This window comes from Orycteropus afer, unplaced genomic scaffold (genome assembly GCF_000298275.1).
Source record: "Orycteropus afer afer isolate SDZICR_OR568_19922 unplaced genomic scaffold, OryAfe1.0 scaffold00293, whole genome shotgun sequence".
In the NCBI taxonomy this organism is placed as follows: domain Eukaryota; kingdom Metazoa; phylum Chordata; class Mammalia; order Tubulidentata; family Orycteropodidae; genus Orycteropus; species Orycteropus afer.
This window is the reverse complement of record NW_006921880.1, coordinates 1,550,134-1,563,558: the sequence shown is the minus strand read 5'-3', so window position 1 is coordinate 1,563,558 and position 13,425 is coordinate 1,550,134. Positions and strand designations below refer to the sequence as shown.

At 36.6% G+C, this 13,425-nt stretch overlaps 1 protein-coding gene across 1 annotated transcript in view; it reads right to left on the bottom strand.

Annotated features, from left to right (window-relative positions):
• The window catches only part of MARCHF5 (membrane associated ring-CH-type finger 5), a 70,754-nt gene that overhangs the window by 4,918 nt on the left and 52,411 nt on the right, over nucleotides 1–13,425 (bottom strand). The window contains exon 3 of the mRNA XM_042782366.1: nucleotides 6,446–6,576. Within this exon, the coding sequence (XP_042638300.1) occupies nucleotides 6,446–6,576 (131 nt within the window). The remainder of the gene's footprint in view (nucleotides 1–6,445; nucleotides 6,577–13,425) is intronic.

Here is a 13,425-nt window from a genome sequence, read left to right as displayed (position 1 = left end):
AACAGTGACCACAACCTTGCCCCTTGTTAGCTCTACTATACACCTGGGAATTCTAGCAGGTGATTTTTGAGTTGAAATACAAGGAATACATGGAGATGTGGAACAAGGTCAAGTTGTGAATGGTCAGGGCAAATTGAAATTCTAGGCACAGACTCAATCCAGGTAATGTCTTATATAAAAGTATGTGAAGAAGACCAAATGGGTGCTTTTTATATTTAAGTAGGGACATAGCCCAGACTTGTACTCATTCAGCTGAGTACAGATTAAGTGCCAGACACAGGCCTAGGTGCTGGAGATAAAATGGTGAGCTAAACATGTCTTTTGGGGGTCAATCAAATAGAGACAATCAAATAAATGTATAAATATAAATGCTGTGAAGCAAATAGGCCAGACTCAATGGCAACTGTGTTTTCGTTGTTGTTTTATTTAAAGATCTAGTAGTCATACTCAAGCTCAATAAATAAAAACTGAATTAAGCAATGGTGTGATTTAACTTTAGCCAGTACAAAACCAGTGACCCTCCCTGTGTGTAATCATGTGCATTTCTGGTCTTACTCTCCCAAGATTTAAAAACAGATTATTTTTAAGACTTCAATTCTGGGGTGAGATTTAGGAACAACAGAATGACTTTTCTAAGACTTTATCATGCACATATAAAATAAATGTCCATAGAATGTATGTATAGAGAAAAGGTTTGTTTTCTGCTAAAAAAGTAAGAGCTAGATCTTCATACATACAACCTGTACATAGACCAGGAGGCTGTTGTTCGAACAGAAAGAGGGAATACTGCATAGCCTCAGTCAGAAAAGGTGTGTCAGGATTGTAGCCTTTCACCATACTTATTCAATCTGTATGCTGAGCAAATAATCCACAAAACTGGACTATAAAAAGAATGTGGCATCAGGATTGAAGGAAGAGTTATTAACAATCTGTGATATGCAGATGACACAACCTTGCTTGCTGAAAGTGAAGATGACTCGAAGCTTTTACTGATGAAGATTAAAGACTAGTCTTCAGTATAGATTACATCTCAACATAAAGAAAACAAAAATCTTCACAAGTGGACAAATAAGCAACATCATGATAAATGGAGAAAAGATTGACGTTGTCAAAGATTTCCTATTACTTGGATCCACAATCAACACCAATGGACGCAGTAGTCAAGAAATCAGATGTCATACTGCACTAGGAAAATCTGCTGCAAAAGACCTCTTTTTAAGGGGGATGTAGAAATGGAAATGGTTTGCCCTATGTTAAACATCACAATTTTTCCTAGGATCAGTGTTCTGTACAATTCCTATCACAAGTTTAAAATACCACCTCCCCCACCCCCCACAGCCTCTTTAAAAAGTGCTGAAGAGCAAAGACGTCTCTTTGAAGACTAGGGTGCGCCTAACCCAAGCCACGGTGTTTTCAATTGCCTTATATGCATGTGAAAGCTGGACAATGAATAAGGAAGACTGAAGAAGAAGAGTTGATGCTTTTGAGTTAGGGTGTTGGTGAAGAATACTGAAAGTACCATGGACTGCCAGAAGAACTAACAAATCTGTCCTGGAAGAAGTGCAGCTGGAATGCTCCTTGGAAGCAAGAATGGCCAGATTTCATCTCACCTGCTTTGGTCAGGCTGTCAGAAGGGACTAGTCCCTGGAGAAGAATATCATGCTTGGTAAAGTGGAAGGTCAATGAAAAGGGGGAGACTCTCAATGAGATGGATTGACGGTGGCTGCAACGCTGGGGCTTACGCAGAGCAAGAATTGTGAGGATGGTGCATGACTGGGCATTGTTTCATTCTATTGTACACAGGGTCACTGTAAGTTGGAGCTGACTCAATGGCAACTAACAAGAACAACAAGAACAACAAGAACAGATCTTCATATCCAGCTAGGCTTGCATTTCACCACTGTTGGAAGGCAATTTTTTTTTTTTTTTAAATTTTGTGGTGGTTGTTGAGAATACACACAGCAAAATATACCAATTCAACAGTTTCTACATGTACCATTTTGTAACACTGATTACATTCTTCAAGTTGTGCAACCATTCTCATTCTCCTTTTCTGAGTTGTTCCTCCTCCATTAACATAAATTCAGTGCCCCTTAAAGTTTCTATCTAATCTTTCAAACTGTTGTTGTCAATCAGATCCCATAGAGACAGTTCTTAAAAGAGAATAATGCTCAAGGCATACCTTTTTTTACTAGTTAAGCTAAACTACTGTTCGGTCTTAAGATGACTTAGGGGATATTTTTGGTTTAAGCTTTGAAGATGATGATGTCAGGGCAAGTTTTAGGAGTTCATCCAAACTTCCCAGGAAGTCTGGAGTTCAAGAGAATTTGAAATTCTGTTCTACATTTCTCCCCTTTTGATCAGGATTCTTCTATAAACTCTTTGATCAAAATATTCAGTAATGGTAGGTTGGCACCACCCAGTTCTGGTCTCATGGCAAAGGAGGCAGTTGTTCATGGAAATAATTAGCCACACATTCCATATCCTCCTCCTATTCCTGTCACTCCTTCTTCCTCTGTTACCCAGGCAAATAGTCTAATTGGTGTGTCTTAGATGGCCGTTTGCAAGCTTTTAAGACTCCAGGCACTGTGCAAGCAACTAGGACATAGAACAGAAAAAACAAAACAAAACAAAACCCACTGCTGTCGAGTTGGATCTGACTCATAGCGACCCCTCCTTGGGTTTCCGAGGCAGTATCACTACAGAAGTAGATTGCCCAATAATCTTCCTTCCGAGGAGTGGTTGGTGGGTTTGAACCGCCAACCTTCTGGTCAGCAGTCAGATGGCTTAGGCACTACACCAGGAGGTACAACAGAAGTCCTGAAAATATTTTAAGACCATTTATCTGGCATGTCCTGTGTGACCATGATCCTAAACCTCCAAAACCATGAGGGTTTTGGTTGTACATAGGCAAGCTCAGTAGCTACTCTCTTTTTTAGGTTGTTGTGAATGTATCTATCACACGATGTTTATCAGTTCTTTGCAAGTGTACAACTTATGACAGTAATTACAATAACTGGCTGTGTAGCCCTACCCTTAATCTATTACTATTAACCCCCACTCCTTCTCCCACCCATGGTAACCACTAATACACTTTGTTCTCTATATATTTACTTTTTCTTATCTTTTTATATAAGTGAGGTCATACAGTATTTATTTGTTGTTTTGTGATTGATTTATTTCACTCAGCATAATGCCTTCCAGTTCCATCATATTCTAGCATTATCAAGACTCTGTTTCTCCTACTGGCTGAGTAGTGTTCCATTATATGAATGTACCATATTTTATTCATCCATTCATCTGTTGATGGGCATTTAGGTTGTTTCAACCTTTTGGTTACTGTGAACAGTGCTGCAAAGAAGACTGGTATTGAAGTGTCTGCTTTCATATCTTTAAGTATATATACCTAGAAGTGGAATTGCTGGGTCATATGATAGTTCCATTTTTAGTTTTTTGAGGAAATGCCACACTGTTTTCCCTAACAGTTGTACCATTTTGCATTCTCATCAGCAACAGGTAAGAATTCCAATTCTTTATATACTTGTCACCATTTGCTATTTTCTTTTTTTATCTTAACAATCCTAGTGAGAGTGAACTGGTGTCTCATTGTGGTTTTGATTTGCATCTCTCTGATGGCCAATAATGCTTGCTGTGCATCTTTTCACGTGTTTGATGGCCATTTGAATGTCCTCTTTGGTGAACTGTCTATTTAAGTCTCTTGTCCATTTTATGACTGGGTTATTTGTCTTTTTGTTAAGTTGTTGAAGTTTTATATATATTTGGGTTATTAGATTCTTGTCGGATATATGGTTTCTGAAGATATTCCTTAGTTTGTAGCTTGTCTTTTTAATTGTTTTGGTAGTCTTTTGATAATTAAAATTTAAAATTTTATTGAAGTTTCTTAATTATTTTATATTTTGTTGTCTGTTATTAAATTAGATAATCCATTGTTAAAAGCTAGGCCTGACAGAATTGCCCCTGCTTTTTCTTCTAAGAATTATGGCTTTAGTTTGCACATTTAGGTCCTTATCCATTTGGAATTTATTTTTGTGTTTACTATGAGGCATTGATCTACAATCAATCTACATGTGGAAACTCAATTTTCCTAGCATCATTTATTGAAGAGACTCTTCTTTCCTCACTGAATGACTTTGTACCCTTCTCAAAAATCAGTTGACAACAGATGTGTGGGTTTATTTCTAGACTCTCAATTCTATTCCATTGGTCTATTTGTCTATTGTTATACCAGTACCAGGCTGTTTTGATTACTGTAGCAGTATAGTATGTTTTAAGAAAGGGAGTGGTGATCTTTTAAAGCACTGCCTATTAGAGCCTCAGGAGAGCTCTTGGTATAGGGGTTAAGGCATTTGGCTGCTAACCAAAATGCTGGTAGCTCAAACTCACCAGCTTCTCTGTGGAAGAAAGATGAGGTAATCTGCTTCAGCAAAGATTTACAAACTTGGAAACCCAATGGGGGTTGTATGTGTAAAAATTGACTCTATGGCAGTGAGTTTGGTTTTTGATTTATTAGAGCCATATTATTAAATGGGAAGATGGAACACTGAAGAACTAACAAATTTTCTTAGTCAGAATTAATGATAATTAAGTGTGGTGTAATTAAAAATGGACAATGCTTATGGGGGTTGTCTGTACACTTAGAGGCAAAAGTGAGAACTAGGCTGGATATTAAGGTTCCACTGTTCCACATTACAATGTTCCAGTTGCCTCTGGGATTAGGTTTAATTTAATGAGCCTCAGATTAGGACAACAGTCCTAAAGCTTTTTTCTTGCTGTGTGGAACCAGACATCTTAACTAAGAATAACTAATGTTAGGTATGTTATCAAATTGTCGTAAGGACTAAATTCATCAGTGCTTAAGAGGTGGTTAGCTCAGTGCTGGAGGGGGAAAAAAGTTAGCTACCATGCTGTCTTCAATAAAGTCCAAGTGGAAAGTCCTGTTCAAGTTGTCTACAACTGATAAACATTGGCCCTGAGACTGATCCATGAAAAAGTGAAGGGAATACATGGGAAAAGAATGGTGACTCTCCTTCATCTGACTCACTTGAACTACACAGTATTTAGAGAACAGAAGAAAAAGAAACAGGTAATAAAAAGCAAATTCTAAATATAGCTGAAGGTGTACTGGGGCACATTCCATCTGAAATATGCTCAGGCAGGTAAAGTCTTTGCAATACTTTTAAAGCACACAATAGTAATTACCTATAGCCACAGCTAGCCTCTCATTTCTGGGTTGAAAAAACAATATTTTCAAATGAAATAGTACATTTGAAGGAGACTTCTAAACAGTAATAAGCTATATATATGTTTTATCATAATTTTAGGTCTTCACCAAATCCTTCATTTCCTCCAAGGGTCAGCTTAAGACTTACTTTTCTTATGATTTTAAGTAATCTTTTACTTTTTCTAAATTAAAGTATTGTTTATGTAGTTTTCCGCACTGTCATCACATTTGTCTCTCTAACCTTAAACTGTTCTCCAGTTATTTTTCATTTATGTGCAGTCTTAGACTAGATTCTTTGAGGCTAGGGCTCAGGGTTTTCAATTTATTTGGTATTTCACACAGACTCCAGCTCATTGCTAAGATGTCACTTTGTGGACTAACGTGCGGCTGACCCAAGCCATGGTATTTTCAATCACCTCATATGCATACAAAAGCTGGACAATGAATAAGGAAGACCAAAACAAATCTGCCTTGGAATAAGTACAGCCAGAATGTTCTTTAAAAGTGAGGGTGTCAAGACATCAGCTCACATACTCTGGACATGTTATCAGGAGGGACTAGACTCCAGAGAAGGACAGGACAGCATGCTTTAAGTAAAGTAGAGAGTTAGTGAAAAAGATGAAGACCCTCAAGATGGACTGACACAGTGGTTGTGATAAGGAACTCAAACATAGCAATGACTGTCAGGATGGCATAGGCCCAGACAGTATATTGTTCTGTTGTACATAAGGTTGCTATGAGTTGGAACCCACTCAACGACACCTAGCACTATAACAAACATACATATTGGTCTCTGTGTAGATGCTATAATATAGAATATAGAAGTATAAGACAGTTTGTACTTTCAAGGTCCCCACGGCTCACTGTTTCTGAAAAAAAGAGGGATGCAGTTATACTACTTTTTGGATTTGAAAAAAGCATGTGTGTGAGAGAATATGTTTGCCTGCATATGTATAAACAAAGTCTTAAAGAATACACCTGAACCTAACAACAGTGGTTACCTGGGGAGGTAAGGGAAAACTTAGGCAAATGAAGGACAAGAGTAGAGAAAGAGTTCACTGGACAGCTTTTATATATTTTCTTATTTTTAAGCCATTAGAGTGTTATTATATATTAAAATAAGCTTAAAAACTCCTAACAAAAATCTATTTAATAGATCTTTACACCAAAAGCAGTATCACTGAATAGAGAAAAATGGTGAACCTGCATCACTGTCACTGCTCCATAAGTCACAGCTGTCCAATAGATAGAGCCAACCATTATTCCCGCTGCAGCAAATGGACAGGCTTTTGAGATCAGTCTATCTGCAAGATCCAGGACGTAAACAACTGGACCTATAATACAAAGAAAATAGTAAAGTTTTAACACAAAACTTTAAAAAGTAAAGCTTTAGCATAAAGTGGATTAAAAAAAAAAACTTGTTATATATTTTCCACAATCTAAAATACTTTTATGAAGTTGGATGTCTTGATACTTTAGAAAAAACTGTTATAAATGTGATGGAAAGCAAGATTTGAATAGATTTATAATCTCTCAGCCATTGGCATGAGTAGCAAAATTTAGTTCCTAAATACTAGGATATGGCTATTAAGTATTTTATCTTTATTTCTGAAACTAACTTTAAGAGACTCAAGTACAGCTACTTATAAAGGAAATTATCCTCTCACTTTGATCTTTTAATCATATTGGCAGCTGAAGAGTAAAATGGTCATTTCACCTTACTCTTCCTGAACAGTTCCAAGAAACAGTTATATTCTCCAGCGCTTTGTAAGAATATCACTTCTTTAACTTTACTCATTACTTCCTTGATATAGTGTGGAAAAGTAACCAATGATATTTTCTTGAAGTTACACAAAGTTAATTTATCTTACTTTGATATTCAATATATTTTATTTCAGTTGATTGTTATTTTCTAACACATTTGCTATTCTAATCATAAAGCCAGTTTTATGGCATTCCAACAGTTGTATCTAAGTTTTAGCAAAGGAATATGAAACCTCTCTATTTCAAACTCACTGCCATTGAGTCGGTTCTGACTCACATAGTAACCCCCACTGGGTTTTCGAGGCTGTAAATCTTTATGGAAGTAGACTGCCCCATCTTCCTTCAGTGAGCGGCAGGTGGGTTTGAACAGCTGACCTTCTTGTTAGCACCCAAATGATTTATCCACTGTGCCACCAGAGCTCCTTCCTCTCGATTTAGGAACCTTCATATTTGTTGAATACCCTTCACACAAACTAGTACTTGAGACATTTTCTTAGACTTGTTACCTACCTTCTGTGGTTTTACAATCTAAAGGAAGATCCTATATACAAAAGCAATTCATTTTCACTGTACAAAGAAATTAATACAGCAAATATAATAATAAAATAATTAAACATCCATCCAAAGAGCCCCTGTTCAAGAGTCCCCCTAATCGCTGGGGCAAGTAATATCATTGATCATTGTAGAAAGAGAGATCATATTGTAAAGAACATTAGGAAGGATGTCAAAAGGCCTATGATTTAAATGTAGCATATTTATATATTATCGTCAAGCTCTAACTTACATATCATACTTTCATGTATATTTTGGGCCCAAGGAGGTAAAGTAAGTCTAATTAGGTGCATATTAACTCTTTATCCTCTAATAACAACAAGCAGAAATTTCTTCCGTGACTATACCAGAAGCTGTGCCAGAGTCATGACATATATCATTATTATTTAATATAATAATATGGAGTTTAATCCTCAAAATACATAACTTTGCTAGGTTAAGTTTATAATCCTCAGAAGGCATTAAGTCATCTTAGTGAATAAGCCAAGATCCTTCAAAAGCTGGTACTAGAAGCTAAAGACCAGAGATATATTAAATATTAGTACCTTAACTTTCATATTCTCTACTGTTAGTTCTTAATCAGAAAACTGAAGCCACAACATCTACAGACTCCCTTCCAGGACGTGTACATCTCACCTATCTGAAGTCAACCCCTTCAGTTGTACATGCTCTCATCCCTCACCAATTCAAGGTCACAGCTCCAGCAATTCTCCTCCCATCTTCAACATCATTTTTTTCCCTATTGTTTACTGGATCATTTCCAAACAAACATGCTATTATTTCTTTTATCTTAGAAGAACAAAAACTCTTCTCTTGATCCTTCTTCTTCCATTGCCCCATTTCATCGCTCCCTTTGCAACAAAGTTCCCCAAGAGTTGTCTTCTATACTCACTTTGTCTCCTTCAATTCTTTTTTAACTCATTCAAGGTCACTAAAAACTTTCACCTAACTAAATCCAATGCTCTAAGCTCAGTATTCCTTTTATTTAGCCTATCAGCAACATGTGATATAGGTGATGCCTTCTTCTGCCTGGTACGTGGTTCTCATTTGATTTCTAGGATACCACCATCTCTTGATTTTCTTTCATTTCCTCAATCACTACTTTTCAGTCTCCTTTGTTGGTTCCTCCTCTTCTTAACCTCAATCCAAAGGGCCAATCCTACTCGTAATACTACCCTTTTTTTTTACTCTGGTCTATTTTTCTTTTCCTCAAAGCATTTATAACACTCTCTAATTTACTAATTAATTCTGTTTCTACCTACTAGAACAGCAGTTGATAAACTACAGCCCAGGACCAAATGCAGCCACCTGTTCTCACAAAGTATTATTGGAACAAAGCCACACAAAAAGCCTAAAATACTTACTATTTGGTCTTTTACAGAAAAAGTTCACTGACTCCTTGTACTAGAACATAAGCTCTAATGGGAAAATGATCTTTTTGTTTTGTTCATTGATATATCCCCATTGCCAAGTGACTCAAATATTATTTGAACTGAATTTTCTATCGAGGCATTGATTTGAAACTATGAGATGACAATCTCTTGACTGTGTACCTAGTCCAAGTTATAAGACTATTTTCTACCTAGTCAGAACCAGAATTCATCAGGAAAGAAGATATTTTACATGCTTCCAAGGTGTCATCTTCTCCCTTCATTCCAACAAGGTACTTTTATTTTACTATCACTTCCACTTAGGCTTGCCACCTTAGCACAGCACTGCTCTATATCCTAACATTTTAAATAAAACCACCAATAGTTTGTTTTCTCCATGGCATTTATCTATCTTCAGTGTAGATGGGGATCATATTGTGGTAAGAACATTACTCCTATTTATAGTCAACTATCTACTGATGGAGTGAAGCAATATAATTCCTAAAAAGTAACTTATACTACTTTTACCTATCATGAACATGGACATGGACAATTTAGAGATGTCTGAATTTCCCTTCCTGGGAAGATCTCAGAAGGTTCTAACATAATGAGCTCAATTTTCTTGTGAATAATTGAGGGAAAAACCCAACAAGCCAAACAAAACAAAACACCTCCACTTCCTTTTGAAAGCCTTCTATACACTCCTTGGGTCATATGCAAAAGACGTGTCGGATTAAATGAAGACACTGGCTGCCTTTTATAGCCCCTAATTCCAGTTTCTGCCTGACAAAGTTCAATCTAGGCTTTTCTCTTTAGTTCACTTTGCCTAAACCTGTCAAGGTTCTTCCATAAAGACAGGTCCAAAATTAGTTAAATATTTCAAAGAAGGATAAATGCCTCATGATACATATTACATCAGAATAATAAACTGCCATCCAGCAGAGGCATTTCTGAGAGCTAAAGATTATCTAGGCAAGCTATTTTACTATTTGAGCAGTCACTAAAATCCTCTGGATGACAGTCCCTAAATCATACCCATTTTATACAGAAGCTTGTTATGTATAAAATCTCATGACTTGGGGGTTATAATCTTAGGAAAATACCAACAGGCACTAGATTCTTACAGTTAGATCATAGTACAAAGAGTGCTGTAAGGAAGAGAGGAAAGGCGAGAGCCAAGTTCTTGAAAACTTCAACTCTTAATGGAGAGAAGGAAGTATGAATAAGTGCATTCATACTTATTCACCAATTAAATATATAAATGCATAAAAAGGTTTTAATATTTTAAAAGGTATTGTTGAGTTTTTATGCTTCAGTGGGCCTTACCACTTACGTTTTCAACAGCACTGTATTTTACACAATGCTGGCGATTAAAGCAGCTTTGTATAAATAAAAGTTTTGAAAATCCAATGATACAGAGAGCACAGTTTGTTGTTGGGTGATGTCTAGTCTGTTCTGACTCATGTGACAGGGCAGAAACAGGTAGAGCTGCTCACTTGTAGGTTCAAACTGCCGACTTTTTGGTTAGCAGCTCAGTGCTTAACTGCTGTACCACCAGAGCTCCTTAAGAGAACAATTACACCCTAATATTTTGGATGCATTAAAATTTTTACATTTAAATTTGAGTAACATTAAAAAGTGAGCAGAGAACTACTGAAGAGTTTACTGAAAAAAATAGTAACCAGTTTTTTTTTTCTGGTAGGCACTGCAAAAGTAGATTTGCAGCAGTAATGATTCAAATCAAGTCTAGGTATACATGGTTATTAAAGACACATCTTGGAAGATCAAAAATTAATGACTGAAAGCCAGGTAATCCATAATGTTCAACATCTGCTGGCACTGTTTATAATACCCAGAACACCCAGGACCTTTCTCTGGGATAGAAAGGTATCCTCAAAAACATCTATGACTAGTTCATGGGAAGCATAATGTCTATACATTGTTAGGGTGCTAAAGTTCCTAACACAGAACATGATTTAATGAGCATATACAGGTGCTTAACAAGGTAACTTCTTAAAAATTCCTGAGCAAACAGTTCCCATGAACTCCAAGGTTTCTGTTAAGTGGCCATCAGTTTAGAAAAGATTTAATAAGCAAAGCAGACTGCCTGCAGAAGCCACTGAAGTTCCCAGGTTTTTTAAGTTTCCTTTCTGTTTTGCAGTGAACTGGTTTTGACCAGCTCAAAAGTGAACTTGCTAAACTAAAACACCAACAGTTCTTTCACATTCAGAACTAACTAGAACTATATATTCTTGAGGTCATAAAAAGTCCGATATAGCTATACATTTTTCTCCTTACCTGACATCTCTCCTTGTCCTTGTTTTGTACTCTATTTCTGGAATGTCCTATCACTATCTTTAAGTTTATATGAAAATCTAATTCCCCAATGAGGACTACCCTAACTTGACAGAAGCTGACTAGTTCTTTTAACCCACTGTCTAAATAACCATGACCCATGAGTCTCCCTTTACACACTACCCCATCAAATGCACTTACCCCTTTGCTTGTGCATAATGTTAGTACTTTATGTTCTTGTTCAATGTTTGTTCAGTTGTCTCAATATCCTTTATGTCTGTCCATGTCAGCATCATCTTAGACTGAAAACTCCCAGGGGGCAGGGGCCATGTCTGTTTAACTCGTTTTGTACAGTGCCTAGGATAGAACCATGTACAGATAGGTGCTTAAAAAATGCTTTTTGTTGATGATTGACATCACTTGAGGGGACCCTCTAAGGCCACCACAGCTATCTCAGCACATGGTACTTGGCAGTATGTCAGGGAATTTTGGCCTATTCCACAGGGCTTTGGAATGTCACGGCAGAGGGCCAAGCAGCACTGTGTGGCAAGTATTTCATTCAATATGTTGTTAAAACATATCTTTTTTAAAAGAAAGTATTATATATGGTCCCAGTCAACAATTGTGGATTTTAATGAATATATGAAGTAATACCAAACAATCACCTCAATTAAGAGTTAAAGTATGTGGAATCCTGATGGGATAGTAAAGAGTTTGAACTCTTTCTAGCATTCATCACTGTTGCAAACACTATACTTTGTAGGCTACGTCTAAGAGCCTTCATCTTTGATTGCTCTGTTTGTAAGCTGAGATTTTACCATTTGTACGTAAGAACAAACATCCTGCAAACTCAGGCTGTAAGCTACTTTGCTTAATAACAAAGAATTAGACATCAGATTGTAAATAAAGAAGATATATGTTCTTAGACAATTTTTCAGATACCCAAATTAATAATAGACACCTCCCCCACAAAACCCCCTGAAACCAAACCAAACTCAAACCCTGAGAAATAAAAGAATCTAAGCTCAAAGAAGATGAGTACAACTCCTCCATATATATATATATATATATAATATAGCATTACCTTGAGTAGTAATTACTGAATAGAGTAGTAGTTCTTTATTATTACATCTAATTTGTGCCAATGGAAAGCTGAAAGAATAGAATAGGCCATAGGAGATTTGTGGACTATAATGCCAACTACCAAGTACTTATTAAGCACCTACTGTACACATAGCATTCTACTATGCATTAATATAAATGTAAATAAAATGTAACACACTAGCCTCTGCCTCTGGAGCCTACAATCTAGTTAGGAAGAAACAGCGAATAAATGTTAAACAATTGAAAACTCTTAAGGCAAAATTAACAAATGTATGATTGAAAAACCAGACCAAACTCACTGCTGTCAAGTCGGTCCTGACTCATAGCGACCCCTCCCTTGGGTTTCTGAGGCAGTATCTCTACAGAAGTAGATTGCCCAGTCTTCCTTCCAAGAAGTGGCTGGTGGGTTTGCAATATGGTGCAAATTATACAGACAAATATTAAGGAAATCTTAGGTAATGACTAGAGAGGGGGTAAGGATACAGAGATTTTTTTTAATTAATTTTTTTAAAGAAGTGCATCTTGACCTAGATTTGAAGTCAAATCTGGAATGAAAGGCCAACTCCAAGTACAGAACATAAAGTACAAGTGAATCAAGGAAAACAAAAAACAAAAAAACACAGGGTCTGCTAAGAAGGCTCTCTTAACAGGAGGTAAGATACTTTTAGTCAAAAGGTTTATATATATATAAAAGCTGGTATACTGGTAAGGGGAGGTTAACTGATAAGAGAGCTGTGAACAGGTCTTGGAAGAACATGACACTACAAGTAGGATGGAAGTTCCTGGTGAGAGACATGCTAAGAAGATTAATTTTATAACAGATCATTTAATGTCAAGAATAAACCAGGAAAAAATCAACAAGATTTACTTTGTATGCAAAGTACAAAGAGAAAGCAGCATCAATATCAAGAAGCTTAATATAAAAGAAAGATGAATTAGGAATGAATCAATGAACACTGTAAGAAACATTAAAACTATTAGAGAATATACAACTATGAGAACAGAAGAACTAGATGGTGCCCGGCTACCACTGTCATCCACTTGGAAGGGATGTAGGAGATCCTGGATAGAGAGGGAGAACAATGTGGAACAAAACTC